This window comes from Lepidochelys olivacea (genome assembly GCF_965140295.1).
Source record: "Lepidochelys olivacea isolate rLepOli2 genome assembly, chromosome: 3".
Lineage (NCBI taxonomy): Eukaryota > Metazoa > Chordata > Testudines > Cheloniidae > Lepidochelys > Lepidochelys olivacea.
The window spans coordinates 159,528,683-159,545,311 of NC_140413.1; the positions used below are offsets into that span (position 1 = coordinate 159,528,683).

The 16,629-nt window shown below is 44.6% G+C and overlaps 1 protein-coding gene across 1 annotated transcript in view; it reads right to left on the bottom strand.

The window, feature by feature from the left end:
- Positions 1-16,629, bottom strand: part of DNAH14 (dynein axonemal heavy chain 14) — a 476,940-nt gene that overhangs the window by 8,147 nt on the left and 452,164 nt on the right. The window contains exons 85-88 of the mRNA XM_084624945.1: positions 16,232-16,431; positions 8,012-8,199; positions 3,584-3,780; positions 2,251-2,363 (exon numbers count right to left, since the gene is read on the bottom strand). Coding sequence (XP_084481071.1) covers positions 2,251-2,363; positions 3,584-3,780; positions 8,012-8,199; positions 16,232-16,431 — 698 coding nt within the window. The remainder of the gene's footprint in view (positions 1-2,250; positions 2,364-3,583; positions 3,781-8,011; positions 8,200-16,231; positions 16,432-16,629) is intronic.

Below are 16,629 nucleotides of genomic sequence, written 5' to 3' on the forward strand. Positions count from 1 at the left end.
GTCAATTCCAGGAGAGGCAAACCTGCTTTTGTAATGAGCCAGCCACTCCCAGTCCCTATTCAAGCCCAAATTAATGGTGTTAAATTTGCAAATGAATTTTAGTTCTGCTGTTTCTCTTTGAAATCTGTTTCTGAAGTTTTTTTTGTTCAAGTACAGCTACTTTTAAATCTGTTATAGAATGTCCAGAAAGATTGAAGTATTTTCCTACTGGCTTTTGTATGTTACCATTCCTGATGTCTGATTTGTGCTTGAATAGGGACTATTTTACTCATCTTGACAATTTGAGTCTCTCCTTGTTTTAATACACTTCCTCAAGTTGCATGAGATTCTATGCGGTGCCTATTCTCCTTTACTTTTCAGTCTTCTCTAGGTCTTTCCCCTCAAAATGCTTTAGTCTCTCCCATCTTTAAAAAACCTTCACCTTTAATCCCATTTGGTTCTTCAACTACCAACCTCTCTCTCTTTCATCTGTAAGTTCATTGAACACAATGCTTACAATTGCTGTCTGCAGTTACTCTCCTCCAATCTATTCTAGAAGTATTCCAGTCTGGTTTCTGCCCCTTTCTACTCAACTGAAACTGCTCTCACCAAAATTTCTAATGACCTCTTCTCAGCAAAGCTCAGATCCAATACTCTAATCTCAACCTCCTTAGCCTGTCAGCCACCTTCGCCACAGACAACCATGCTCTTCTTAAAATCTTGTACTTCTGTGACTCTGTACTCTTCTGGTTCTCCTCCTTCCTCTCTAATTATGCTTTCAGCATGTTCTTCAGACAAGCTTCCTCATCTCCCCATCAGCTTTCTGGGGGGAGTTCCTCAGAGTGTGTCCTTGGTCCTCTTCCTTATAATATGGCCTTTTCTATCAATCCACATAGATAAAACTCTCATCAAGGTTCTCATTATCTCATGTCTCAATTACCTGCAATATACTTTTCTCTGTCCTTGACAAATACAAACTTGTCCCGCTCATATCCATTCAGAATGTTGCCGCAAAGATAGTTTCCTTAGCCCATCACTTAGCATGTCACCCCTTTCTTTGTATCTCTCTACAGCAGTGGTGGGCAACCTGCGGCACGCAGGTGGCCCGTCAGGGTAATCTGCTGGCAGGCCGAGAGACAGTTTGTTTACATTGACTGGCTGCCCGCAGCTCCCAGTGGCTGCGGTTTGCCGTTCCCGGCCAATGGGCACTGCAGGAAGTGATGCAGGCTGCAGGGACATGCTGGCTGCCATTTCCTGCAGCTCCCATTGGCTGGGAACACGAGCCGCGACCATTTGCAGCTGCGGACAGTCAATGTAAACAAACTGTCTTGCGGCCTGCCAGTGGATTACCCTGATGAGCCGCATGCAGCCCACGGGCTGCAGTTTGCCCACCACTACTCTACTGGCTCCTTCGTCTCTGTTGTATGAAACATAAGCTACTTGTCTTCACTTTCAAGGGCCTTCACAGCCTATCCCCACCCTACCTATCATCTCATTCAGTATTGAAAGGTCAATTCCTGCCTGTGATAGGTCCATAATGTCAACCTCCATTGCCCACTTGTTAAATTTTCAAACAAGCACCTTTGTGCTTTCTCTCATAGTGCCCCCCACTCCTGGGAAAAGCTCCCATAAACATTTGCAAAACTAATTCTCTATCCTTCTAAACCCTACTTAAAACTCTCCTTTGCCGTGAGGTCTACAAAAAAATTGACAACAGCTGTGCTGAGACTACAGCCTATCATGCTGACCGATATTATCTCATATTTTTCTTGTACTCCCCCCTTCAGTTTATCTGTATCCATCTGTTATCTCTTGTCTTAGACTGTATGCTCTTTGGGGTATGGACTGTCTTTTTGTTGTGTTTGTACAGCACCTATCACAATGGGGTCCTGGCCCATGACTTTAGCTCCTAGGCACTATGATAACAGAAATAATAATTCATAATACAGCATAACCACCCTTTGTGCCTTTGTGAATCAAGGCAGCTCTAGAGAGTGGGGGGGACCTACCTAAATTATGTTAGCCTCTCTGAGCTGCCCTATGGCAGCAGCACTACCCAGAATCTTCACAGCACTACGTGCTGTGGCCCAACCCTGACACACTCCTCATATCCCCAGTCATGCCTCCTATCCTAGGGGGTACTCAGGAGGAGAGCCGGTGGGGGGTCCATGTCACCCAAAGTATTTGGTTTAGAGTTCCAGCTAGAATTTTAATTTGATTACGGTTTTCTCCTTTACCTCTACTATTTATTTTTTTCATGTTTCACTTTACCTTAACTGTATATAGGTGATGACCTGGTTTGCCCAGGTTGCAAAGAAATTCACTCGTAGAATAAGGTCATCAATCCATGATCCCAAAGACTTATTTGATATATAGGAATGTAGCTGGTGCAAATGACAGAAAAGCAGAATCTCATTAAATACCACTACAATATCAAATACAGCCAGTTTATAAACTGGAACTGTTATCAATGAGTCTGCAGAAGGGAGTCAGCGCATGAGAGGTAGAAAGGGACAAATTGTAGATTAAAAGCCTTTGAAAGAACACTCAGAAACAACTCTCAGACTTTTGATAGTGCTCACTATGAAATGCCCTTTAATCTCCTGTAACGGATTTCACTCTATGGACTTTCCAAAGTGTCAAATTAAATAAGAGTCAAAATCTGACAAAATACTAAAATTCAGAAAACACTTGCTCAAAAAGAAAACAAAAACAGAAATGCACAGCTTTTCCAAAACACACTTGTACTAGGGGTTTCCTCAAAAACCAAAGTGTCACATTAGATCAATCTGTCTAAGCATTTGTACTGTGATTATATCACCATGCTTTCTTTGTGCTCAACACACACATGTGAAAAGATCAGTTATGTCACTGAAGGTTCAAAAACCAGATCAACTTTGCAAAAAAATTGGAATTTTTTTCATTTCCCAGGATTTAAAAGTGGAACAATTTATTTTTTTCAAACTTTTTTGCAAAATATTTTTGAAATTTCAATTCCCCATTCCCTTTTCCCTTTATGCTAGTCAGTGCAATAAAATGAATGACATCAAGATTTTTAATTGGACTTTTCTTTTTCCATATCCTTTTTCCATTCTGCCTTTTCAAAGCTGCCTCAACTTTGGAAAATTTATGAAGTGACAAAAGGGAAAATGAAACTGTAACTCTAGTAAATGTCACTTTTTAAACTTTCTACAATTGTTGCAAAGTTACAGTGGCAGAGATAGAGAGGTTCATTCTTTGGTCACTTTGTGACTTTTCCAAAAAACAGCCAACCAACCACAAAACAAAGACAAAACCAACACTCCCCCGCTTACAAACAGCAAACACTCAAAAATAAAATAAAAAGACTTCTTAGCCATGAGTCATTATATTGCATTCAGTGGTAGAAAGGAAAAAGAAAAAAAGGGAAAAAATTTCACACAATTTTTTGGTTTAAAAAAAGGGCCACAATTTTAGACTAAAAATTCCCTCCCTCATTCTAGGGAGCTTCCTGAATTGAATCATCCTCTACTAAAAGCCTGTTTGGAAGAGTCCCTCAGTACTTAAGATCCATCTATTGATCTATCTATACCTGCACATGTAAACAAAGAGGCTTTAATCTTACCTGCCAGAACTCAGGCACCTTGGACTTCAAAACTGAGTTATAAAGTTCTTCTAACCCTGTGGTGAAGATAATCTCTCCTTTCATAACTTGTTGAAGTGAATGCAATGATATGGTTATTACAGACAATAAATGATTAAATCGGTCAATCTCCTGGCGAAGAACATTTAACAAAGCTGAATTGATAAAAGGATCATGTCCTGGTAAAGGAAAAAAGAGTAATATCAGATGGAGCTTTCCTCCCATAGAGAAGTGAGGAGGAGCTGCTCATTATCATGACATTCAAGTTTGCAAATATTGCCTTAGTTTCTCTCCTATGCTGAGTTAGGGACAAGCCACTTTGCACCATGTGAAGTAGTGGGAGAGAATTTAGGGCATTAACTTTATCAAAAGTCTTCTATCAGCAAACCGCAGGTTTGAAGTAAGATGCATAAATGACATTCAGAATGTCTGAGACATTTTTTGTCTCAATGCTTTGTGTTCCTCACTTAAATGAGGCAGGGAAATGGAAGATCAAGTTTTATTATAATTCAAGGTAATTTACTTCTCTTTTTCAGCAAAAAAGGAAAACCTCCTTTCTTTGTGTAGTCACTTTTGTGACTGTGGCTTCCACAGAACACAGTATCTGCAACACTGTCTGAGACCAGCAGGCTTAACATATTAGAGCAACAAGTGAATGTCAAATGTGCCAATTTCCAAGTTTATCAAAGTTCTCAAATCTAGATAGGAATTTGGTTTTCTTTCAGATTTTGAATTTCTCTTAACTATTAATAGTGCAAATCCTGTAATCTTTGCTCAATACTTAATCTTTACTTGGACAATACTACAACTGAAATTACTGGGAAGTTTGCCTGATTAAGGAGTAAATATGGACTTCAGTTTTGGGCCTTTTAAAAAATTATTATTCTCGTTGAAAAAATATGGATAAAATTATTAATATAGTCCAACAGCAACAGATCTAGAATTTATTTACTGTTCCGTTTTCTATTTTGTTAGACTCTTTCAGCCAAATCATTGCAGCAGATCAATGAGGCGAAGCTCAAATAACCTTGAAATACTTTGGGACTAAAACATAAGTGTGGACCCATAGGATTCTCAAATATGCCACAAGTATTTTACACGACATCTGTATTTTCTTTTGGGATTTCACATGCATGCACACATGAATCTAGAGCTAGATATGAGTCAGCCTTTGGTTAAAGCACTGACCAAATGTTTGAGCAATACAGATTAGAAAATTCCTCCCCAGATTAACATTAAAGAAAGGGAAGAATTCTCCATGTTTTTGGCATCCTATTGCACATCAAAAGCTAGAAAAAATTGACAGAGTCATAGGTAGATGTCTCCCTTATATTATATATTAGCACAAAGTAAGATAATATCCTAAAATTTGTTCAGGAGCATAACTGGTGATCGTGAGTTGCTGATCCACATAACCTAGGCTTATTCAACTAATGGCTCTGTAGAACTTTTTAGTTACAAGAAAGTTGATTTAACATTTCATCAAAGCTTGGAAAGAATGGTTACTTACCCTAACTGTGGTTTTGCAAGATGTGCTGTCCACACGTGCCCAATATGTGCAGAAACTGAGGGTGGTGTAGGAGATCTAAGCCTCTCCCTATATGGGTTCAGGGGCTGTATGCCCCCCATAGGTCCCAGTAGGGCCACTGAATGGGAAATGGCATAAGCAGTCACATCCATGGGGGGGGGAGCATACCCTGGGTGTCAGCCCTGTGATGGGTTTTAGGCTGTATAGGTGGACCCAGAACTGTAGTAGATTGTGTTAGGATATAGATATTCAGGCCTGTCGGTAAAGGCCTGTACTCGAAGAACTTAGGTGTATTCTTATCACTTGGCTAGTTATAGAGGTATAAAAGAAAGAATCAAAATCACTGTCTGCCGGTGTAATGGCCTTCTCTTACTGTGACAGTCTGAGGCCCTGTTCTTAGGCTCAGGCCTTTGACTAAGCAGCAGAGGCAGCCATAAGCTGGGAAGCGACCGGTCACATCCTCATATTCCAAACTAGTCACATCGAAAGAAGGTGCTATTGGGCTGTTAGGAATACAATCCTGTCCTGATAATGCCTATCACCTCCAGAGAAAGGGAAGTGCCTAGAAGATGTAAAAGGAAACTTAGTTTGATAGCGTCCTGTCTGGCAAGAACTCACTTATCAATAGCTGGGATGTGAAATCCTTACTTCTGTATTGTTTTGTCATTATAGTTTCCACTTTGCTATTGTTTGTCTGTATAATCTCTGTCTGGTTCTGTGATTGTTCCTGTCTGCTGAATAATTAATATTGCTGGGTGTAAACTAATTAAGGTGGTGGGATATAATTGGTTACATAATCATGTTATAATATGTTAGGATTGGTTAGTTAAATTTCAGGAAAATGATAGGTTAAGGTATAGCAAAGCAGAACTCAAGTTTTACTATATAGTCTGCAGTCAATCAGGAAGTGAGTCGGTGGGGGGAGGGAATGGGAACAGCGAATGGGAGTGGGGAAATTGGAATCATCTTTGGCTAAAGGGGGAAATGGGAACAGGGAATGAGGGTAAGGAAATTAGAATCGTGTTTGGCTAAGGGCAGGAATGGGAAGAGGGACACAGGTGTAAGGCTCTGTGGTGTCAGAGCTGGGAAGGGGGACACTAAGGAAGGAAACTGGAATCATGCTTGCTGGAAGTTCACCCCAATAAACATCGAATTGTTTGCACCTTTGGACTTCGGGTATTGTTGCTCTCTGTTCATGCGAGAAGGACCAGGGAAGTAAGTGGGTGAAGGAATAAGCCCTCTAACAGATTGAATAGGAGAGGAGTGCTGAGATGAGAAGACAACCTCCTCCTCAGTATCTTCTTCCTCACTGGAGAATGGAGGGGCCAGAGGTGAAGTGAGCTGACGCAGTGCCACGTGTACCAGGGAAACACTGGTACAGAAAAGACATGATTCAGGTGTTGATGAGACATGCAGGTAAGAAGTGTGGTGCCAATGGTTTCTGTACCAAGGTGGTCAGTGCCAACAGTGCTGTTGTAGTCGTGGTTGTCAGTGCTGGCCTCTGTGTGCTCTATGTTGTCGGGACAGGAGGTGGCACCATAACTTGGGCAGAACATCTTGGTGTGGCATCTTGAGGCAGCTCTGTCGGTGCTGTAGAGGAGGAGGTAGGTTTCTGTTTTCCCCCTGACTCCGAGCCTGCCCCCTTAGCGTCACTGGCTTTCACGGTACGCATGGCACCGGATGATCCCAGTGCCTCATAAGTACTCAGCCAGACTGGGGACTGCATCTTTTTTGGCCTTGAGAGGAGAAGTTGAAGCCCTTTTCCTCACTGCCTTTTTGGAGGAGTGAGCCTTCCACTGTGAGCTAGATGAAGTTGCTGGGGAATACTCTCCGGGCGGTGGGGGTTCGGGGGAGTGTGCGGACCTGGATCAGATGCTGGGCACAGAGGCTTCTCCATTAACAGAAGTTTGAGACATAGGTCTCTATCTTTTCTGGTGTGAGGTTTCAGGTTAATGCAGTGAGAGCACTTCTGAGGAATGTGTGTCTCCCCTAGGCACCAGACACACCGAGTGTCTGTCTGAGGCCGGGTCACCTCTCAGCAGGAAAGAATTTGTCCTGAGAACCTAAGAAAGATGGATTGAATGCTTCATCAGGGAACAAGGGGATATCTGGGAGGATAACAAAATGGAGGTTCTTTGAGAATACCTGCCCTCTTTCTATGTCCTTTAATGGAGTCATTTCTGGAGGTTCTGCTGGATTCCTTGGTGCCACCCAGGGTGGTGAGTGGGGGAAGGAAGGAGAGAAGTCTCTACTGTGATCTGGAGAGGACAACGAAAATAGCAAACCTCCTCCAGGGGTAGAACAATCTTCTCTGGGGTATCAGGTCTACACAAAGGTGCCAGGTTAGATGGAGGCAGAGAAACAGGCTGCTTGGAGATGACATCTCTTAAGTACTGCAATAGAAGAGACTCCGGTACCAAACCTGTAGGTAGATTGGGCAGTACCATGAAAGCTTCAATGCAGAATTTACAGCACCAAAACATCTGGTGCTGAAAATGTCTGTTGGTAATGAGGAGGTTGTGATTGGTACCAGGGATGAGGTGCCAAAACTTTCAGTGCTGAAGATGCTGTTAGAACATATGGTGCCTACACCGTACCAGAGGCAGCATTGTCCTTAGGAGTGTTTGGTGTCACTTTTCTCTTCTATGCCAGGGCACCAGAATGGGACTCTGAATTGCAACTTTTGGTAGATGAGATTCAAGGAGAAGTTTTAAGTTTCTTACTTGGGGTTGGTGAGGGCTCCATAGGTGGGGGGCATGTTGTGAATGAGGAGAGAAACTGTGCAGTAGAATGTTAAAAACAGAGAAGGAATATTAAAATAAAAGATTAATTTGAGAAAATAAAAGTTTCTAATTAAACATTATGTAAACCGTTGTTCTGACCTTTAGCAGCTTTTGCAAGAGCAGCCCAAATGGGGCCTGACAGTAACCTTCCCAGTGTGGTTTTCATTTTGGAAGAATGTTCAGTTCCAGGCGTCAGTTCTGTATCTTGTTCCTCTACAGTGAGTGGCAGCTGCCTTAGAATGTCAGAAGCTATTTCCATTACTAATTCATCTTGGCTCTTTCCACCACTGGAAGGGGCAAAAAAAAAAAAAAAAGGTAAGATTTATAATTCTGGAATTGTCAGAGCTGGAGGGGTCCAACAGGAGATGATCTAATCTCCCCACTTCTAATTCTAAAATTTCTAGACCATCTCTAGCAGGTTTTTGTTGTTAGATGAGTGGATATGTTTGAAGAGTTAGGTTGTGGGGGATATTCCAAAAGAATGGTCCTTTCAGCATGACATTGGGGAAGAGTCAATGATCTATGCAGTAAGGCAGATTCCTGATAAAGCGGTATAAGTATTTTAAACTAGGAATTACAGATAAATAGCCAGTTCACTAAGCAAGTTAGTTACATGGACATTTGATCATTTTCCTAGTGGTTGTTTTATGGGAGCTAGAATATATTTGACTTGCACAATACACAAAGAACAGAATACTGTACCCATATAACACAAACAAACCAGCTGAGGGTTGGAATTTAGGTTACAATGATGCCTGTAAATCTAAAATACGGCCAGGAAGATACTCATTTTCTTTTCTAGGCAAGGTCTCTTTTACTATGCAGCAGATTAGATTTAATTAATGTGGCAAGGCCTCTGGAATTACACAGTAATACTTAACCCTGCAGAGAACACAACAGTTGGAAGGGAGGAGACTCCACCAAATAAAACACTGAAGTCAGAATTAGAGAACCAGGAAAGGAGAGAATCATGACAGCCAAGGGAGGAAAAGACTTGAGGAAGAATAGCATAGTTGACTATGTTAAAAGCAGCCAAGAATTTAAGGAGGATGAGAATATTTAAATGTATAGGCCCTGGGATTTGGCCATGAATAGGTCATTAGAGAGTTTGGTGACAGCAGTTTCAGTGAAGTGTACAGATCAGAATCCAGACTGCAGAGGGTCTAGGGATGGAACTGGAGGAGATGAAATCCATACAGCAGTTGAAGATGAGGCATTCAATGAGTTTTGAGATGAAGGAGAGAAGAAAGAATAATCAATAACTGCACAGGCAACATGAGGATCAAGGGTGGGTTTTTAAGACGGAGGAGACTAAAGTCTGTTTATATTGTGAGGGGCTTATGTCGGTGTAGTTAGGGCAATGAAGTGTCTGTGTAGATACTGCATTACTTACATCGGGTGTTGGCTACCTTGTCAATTTCACGGCTCCACTAGAGCTGTGAAATTGACAGGAAAGCCCAGCTCTCCAGCAGGGATGCTAGCAGGTCTCCGCTTCAAGCCAGGTTGCCACCCAGGCTCCTGGCTTGGGCTGCCACCAGAGCTCCCGGCTGGGAGCCCTGCTGCCCCTGCTCCCCACTGGGAGCCCGGCTGCACCAAGACTCCTGGCAGGGAGCCTGGCTGCCCCCCTGGGTTCTTGGCTCCCCACTGGGAACATAGCAGCCAACCAGACTCCGGGCGTGGGATCTTCCTGCCAGGAGTCCAGCTGCCCCCCAGGCTCTCAGTTCCCCACTGGAAGCATGGCAGCTGACCAGACTCCAGATGCAGATCTCCCTGCCAGAGGTGAGAAGCCCCAGGGGGCAGCTGGGCGGGTAGCTACATATAGCTGAGAGCCCTGGCTCTCAGTCTTCCACATAGCCCCTTTTCAGTCGGTGGAAGTGCTCCTGGTGAGAACGCGCACCACCAACAAAAGGAGGGCAGTGTGGACATCAGCTACCGCAGTAGTTACTGAGGTGGCTGTAAGTCAACCTAACATAGGTTGACTTAAGACTGTAGTGTAGACATGCCCTAAGACCTGGTCTATACTAGGGAATTAGGTTGGCATAACTATGTCACCTAGGGGTGTGAAAAATCCACACCCCTGAGCGAGGCAGTTAAATCAACTTAACTCCCGGTTTAGACAGTGCTAGGTTGACAAGAGAATTCTCCCATTGACCTAGCAACTGCCTCCTGGGGAGCTGGATTATCTACACTGAGTGCTGGTCTACACTAGGAGTTGAGGTCGAATTTAGCAGCGTTAAATCGATTTAACCCTGCACCCGCCCACATGACGAAGCCCTTTTTTTCAACATAAAGGGCTCTTAAAATCGATTCCCTTACTCCACCCCCGACAAGGGGATTAGCGCAGACATCGGCCTTGCTGGGTGGAATTTGGGATACTGTGGACACAATTAGATGGTATTGGCCTCCGGGAGCTATCCCAGAGTGCTCCATTGTGACCGCTCTGGACAGCACTCTCAACACGGATGCACTGGCCAGGTAGACAGGAAAAGGCCCGCGAACTTTTGAATTTCAATTTCCTGTTTGGCCAGCGTGGCAAGCTGCAGGTGACCATGCAGAGCTCATCAGCAGAGGTGACCATGATGGAGTCCCAGAATCGCAAAAGAGCTCCAGCATGGACCGAACAGGATCTGATTACTGTATGGGGAGAGGAATCCGTGCTATCAGAACTACGTTCCAGTTTTCAAAATGCCAAAACATTTGTCAAAATCTCCCAGGGCATGAAGGACAGAGGCCATAACAGGGACTCGAAGCAGTGCTGCATGAAACTTAAGGAGCTATGGCAAGCCTACCAGAAAACCAGGGAGGCAAACGGCCGCTCTGGGTCAGAGCCCAAAACATGCCGCTTCTATGATGAGCTGCATGCCATTTTAGGGGGGTTCAGCCACCACTACCCCAGCTGTGTTGTTTGACTCCTTCAATGGAGATGGAGGCAACACGGAAGCAGGTTTTGGGGACAAGGAAGATGATGAGGAGGAGGTTGTAGATAGCTCACAGCAAGCAAGCGGAGAAACCAGTTTTCCCAACATCCAGAAACTGTTTCTCACCCTGGACCTGGAGCCAGTACTCCCCGAACCTACCCAAGGCTGCCTCCCGGACCCGCCAAGTGGAGAAGGGACCTCTGGTGAGTGTACCTTTTAAAATAGTATTCATGGTTGAAAAGCAAGCATGTTTAATGATTAATTTGCCCTGGCATTCGCAGATCTCCTGGATGTACTCCCAAAGCCTTTGCAAAAGGTTTCTGGAGAGGGCAGCCTTATTCCATCTGCCATGGTAGGACACTTTACCACTCCAGGCCAGTAGCATGTACTCGGGAATCATTGTAGAACAAAGCATTGCAGTGTATGTTTGCTGGCGTTCAAACAACATCCGTTCTTTATCTCTCTGTGTTATCCTCAGGAGAGTGATATCATTCATGGTCACCTGTTTGAAATAGGGTGCTTTTCTTATGGGGACATTCAGAGGTGGCCGTTCCTGCTGGGCTGTTTGCCTGTGGCTAAAACAGAAATGTTCACCACTGTTAGCCACGGGAAGGTGGAAGGGGGGAAGGTTTAGCCACGTGGTTGGAGGAGGCAAAATGCGACCTTGGAACGAAAGCACATGTGCTACGTAGGTAATGTTAACAGCAAGGTTTACCGTGAAAGAGTGTACCCATTGTTCTGTAAAATGTGTCTTTTTAAATACCACTGTCCCTTTTTTTTCTCCAGCAGCTGCATGTGTTTCAAGGATCACAGGATCTTCTCCTTCCCAGAGGCTAGCAAAGATTAGAAGGCGAAAAAAACACACTCGTGACGAAATGTTCTCTGAGCTCATGGTGTCCTCCCACACAGAGCACAGACGAATGCATGGAGGCAGACAATGTCAGAATGCAGGAAAGCACAAAATGACCGGGAGGAGAGATGGCGGGCTGAAGAGAGTAAGTGGTGGGCTGAAGAGAGGACTGAAGCTGAAAGGTGGCGGCAGCGTGATGAGAGGAGGCAGGATTCAATGTTGAGGCTGCCGGAGGATCAAACTGATATGCTCCAGCATACGGTTGAGCTGCAGGAAAGGCAGCAAGAGCACAGACCACCGCTACAGCCCCTGTGTAACCAACCGCCCTCCTCCCCAAGTTCCATAGCCTCCACACCCAGATGCCCAATAACGCGGTTCGGGGGCCTCCGGCCACCCAGCCACTCCACCCCACAGGATTGCCCAAGCAACAGAAGGCTGGCATTCAATAAGTTTTAAAGTTTTAAACTTTTAAAGTGCTGTGTGGCCTTTTCCTTCCCTCCTCCACCACCCCTCCCAGTGCTTCCCCCCTCCACCAACCCTCCCGGGCTACCTTGGCAGTTATCCCCCTATTTGTGTGATGAATTAATAAAGAATGCATGAATGTGAAGCAACAATGACTTAATTGTCTCTGCAAGTGGTGACTGAAGGGAGGCGGGGAGGGTGGTTAGCTTGCAGTGAAGTAGAGTGAACCAAGGAGGGGGAGGGGTTTCATCAAGGAGAAACAAATAGAACTTTCACACCGTAGCCTGGCCAGTCATGAAACTGGTTTTCAAAGCTTCTCTGATGTGCACTGCTCCCTCCTGTGCTCTTCTAACCACCCTGGTGTCTGGCTGCGCATAACCAGCAGCCAGGCGATTTGCCTCAACCTCACACCCTGCCATAAACGTCTCCCCCTTACTCTCACAGATATTGTGGAGCACACAGGAAGCAGTAACAACAATGGGAATATTGGTTTTGCTGAGGTCTAACCGAGTCAGTAAACTGTGCCAGTGCGCTTTTAAACATCCAAATGCACATTCTACCACCATTCTTCACTTGCTCCGCCTGTAGTTGACTACTGTCCAGGCTTCCTGTGTGTGGCTTCATGAGCCATGGCATTAAGGGGTAGGCTGGGTCCCAAGGATAACTATCGGCACTTCAACATCCCCAACGGTTATTTTCTGGTCTGGGAATAAAGTCCCTTCCTGCAGCTTTTGAAACAGACCAGAGTTCCTGAAGATGCGAGCTGTACCTTTTCCAGCCATCCCACATTGATGTTGGTGAAACGTCCCTTGTGATCCACCAGTGCTTGCAGCACTATTGAAAAGTACCCCTTTTGGTTTATGTACTCGCCGGCTTGGCGCGCTGGTGGTAAGATAGGGATATGGGTTCCGTCTATGGCCCCACCACAGTTAGGGAATCCTATTGCAGAAAAGCCATCCACTATGACCTGCACATTTCCCAGGGTCACTACCCTTGATATCAGCAGATCTTTGATTGCATTGGCTACTTTCATCACAGTGGCCCCCATAGTAGATTTGCCCACTCCAAATTGATTCCCGACTGACTGGTAGCTGTCTGGTGTTGCAAGCTTCCACAGGGCTATTGCCACTCGCTTCTCAACTGTGAGGGCTGCTCGCATCTTGATATTCTTGCGCCTCAGGGCAAGGGAAAGCAAGTCACAAAGTTCCATGGAAGTGCCCTTATGCATGCGAAAGTTTCACAGCTACTGGGAATCGTCCCAGACCCACAACACAATGCGGTCCCACCAGTCTGTGCTTGTTTCCCAGGCCCAGAATCGGTGTTCCACCGCATGAACCTGCCCCATTAGCACCATGATGCCCATGTTACCAGGGCCCATGCTTTGAAAGAAGTCTCTGTCTATGTCCTCATCACTCTCGTCACTGCACTGACGTCGCCTACTCGCCTGGTTTTGCTTTGCCAGGTTCTGGTGCTGCATATACTGCTGGATAATGCGTGTGGTGTTTAATGTGCTCCTAATTGCCAAAGTGATCTGAGCAGGCTCCATGCTTGCCGTGGTATGGCATCTGCACAGAAAAAAGGTGCAGAACGATTGTCTGCCATTGCTCTGACGGAGGGGGGGCGACTGACGACATGGCTTACAGGGTTGGCTTACAGGGAATTAAAATCAACAATGGGGGCGGCTTTGCGAGAATCAGAATGGCCCCCTCAAGTATAGAACTCAAAACCTCAAGGATAAAACTCAAAACTGGGTTTAGCAGGCCATTGATTTCATGGATGGAGGGAGGATTTGTTTTGAATACAAAACAATCTGGTCTATTTCTTGTTTTGAGCCACTTCATCTATCTTTATACATCTTGCTGGCAGCAGACTGTGCCGTACGACTGCTAGCCATCATCATCTCCTTGGTGCTCAGCAGAAGATGGTGCAGTATGACTGCTGGCCATCATCTTCTGCTGGCTGCTGATTAAAAGACAGTGCACTGACGGTAGGACTCAATCGCCATAAGACAAAACTTAAAAGGGAAATGACCTGGCTGAGTCACTTCCATGTTTGCCCAGGTGCCCCTGACCTCATCGAGGTCAGTTAAAAGAGGACCCAGGACTACATCGATGACAGCTACCAGTCATACTGCACTGTCTGCTGCCAAAAGGCAATAAACTGCTGCTGTGTAGCCATAAGAAAAGGAGTACTCGTGGCACCTTAGAGACTAACCAATTTATTAGAGCATAAGCTTTCGTGAGCTACAGCTCACTTCCTCAGATGCATATCGTGGAAACTGCAGCAGGCTTTATATATACACAGAATATATACATATTCTCTGTGTATATATAAAGCCTGCTGCAGTTTCCACGATATGCATCTGAGGAAGTGAGCTGTAGCTCACGAAAGCTTATGCTCTAATAAATTGGTTAGTCTCTAAGGTGCCACAAGTACTCCTTTTCTTTTTGCGAATACAGACTAACACGGCTGTTACTCTGAAACCTGTGTAGCCATGCAGTACCGTGTCTGCCAGCACCCAGGAGACATATGGTGACGGTTAGCTGAGCGGACTCCATGCTTGCCATGTGTCATAAATATAAAGGGAAGGGTAAACCCCTTTAAAATCCCTCCTGGCCAGAGGAAAAATCCTCTCACCTGTAAAGGGTTAAGAAGCTAAAGGTAACCTCGCTGGCACCTGACCAAAATGACCAATGAGGAGACAAGATACTTTCAAAAGCTGGGAGGAGGGAGAGAAACAAAGGGGCTGTGTCTGTCGGTATGCTGCTTTTGCTGGGGATAGAACAGGAATGGAGTCTTAGAACTTTTAGTAAGTAATCTAGCTAGGTATGCGTTAGATTATGTTTTCTTTAAATGGCTGAGAAAAGAACTGTGCTGAATAGAATGACTATTTCGGTCTGTGTGTCCTTTTTGTAACTTAAGGTTTTGCCTAGAGGGATTCTCTATGTTTTGAATCTAATTACCCTGTAAGGTATCTACCATCCTGATTTTACAGGGGTGATTCCTTTACTTCTATTTCTATGAAAAGTCTTCTTGTAAGAAAACGGAATGCTTTTTCATTGTTCTCAGATCCAAGGGTTTGGGTCTGTGGTCACCTATGCAAATTGGTGAGGATTTTTACCAAATCTTTCCCAGGGTTGGTAGATTTTGGGGGGAAAGACGTGTCCAAATTACGTTTCCCAGTAAACCCAGTTAGAGTTTGGTGGTGGCAGTGGATATTCCAAGGACAAAGGATAAAATTAATTTGTACCTTGGGGAAGTTTTAACCTAAGCTGGTAAAAGTAAGCTTAGGAGGTTTTTAATGCATGTCCCCACATCTGTACCCTAGAGTTCAGAGTGGGAGAGGAACCTTGACACCATGGTATGGCATCTGTACAGGTAACTCAAGAAAAAAGGTGCAAAACGATTGTCTGCCCTTTCTTTCACGGAAGGAGGGAGGAAAGGGGGGCCTGACGATATGTACCCAGAACCACCCGCGACAATGTTTTAGCCCCATCAGGCACTGGGATTTGTACCCAGAATTCCAATGGGCAGTGGAGACTGCAGGAACTGTGGGATAGCTACCCACAGTGCAATGCTCCGGAAGTTGACGGTTGCCTCGGTACTGTGGACACACTCTGCTGACTACATGCACTTAGTGCATTTGTGTGGGGACACACCCAATTGACTGTATAAAAACGCTTTCCTCAAAACCAACTTCTATAAATTCGACCTAATTTCGTAGTGTAGGCATACCCTGAGGAGAAGCCGTCCCTTCAACATAGGTAGTGTCTTCACTGAAGCACTACAGTGGCGACATAGCTGTGCCAGTGCAATGTTTTAAGTGTAGATAAGTCCTGAGTACCTCTCCCAGACCTGAAGAAGAGTTCTGTGGAGCTCGAAAGCTTGTCTTTCTTACCAACAGAAGTCGGTCCAATAAAAAAATATTAACTCACTCCCCTTGTTTTACTCATTCAGTAAATTAGAGTTAAGTATATACAAATAAGCTTTAAAATTGTGGGCAAGCATGACAAATAACTTTCTAACTCTTTTAGCTAATAGATTCTGCTTTGTTCTGTCACCAAAACAGTTTCTTTTTAAAACACTGACCTCATGATGAGGGTGTCCATGCTGATTCTTGGCTGCATACTGACAATGGTATCAATAAAGGTTTGTGCCTGAGATTCCAGGAATGCTCTTCCAGCACAGGCGTGCATTCCAAATAGCTCTGGTGAATCAGTGTCTGGCAGAGACTCTAAATAGGCTCTACAGTCTTGTAAGCTATCTGTGGCAGACACGGGTCGATATACCTGCAAAATAAATGACAAATATTTTATTTCCCTACTTAATGAAAGGCTGCTTAGTGCAAAAAAGGTTACACATAAGTAACTTTTTTGCAAGGTTGCTTATATGGCCCTAACAGGGACTGCTTTTCTAAAAGATTCCTGAAACTCAGTGGTGCCTGATATTCCTTACAGGTGGGAATATACACAAGCCACTTTGAAGAA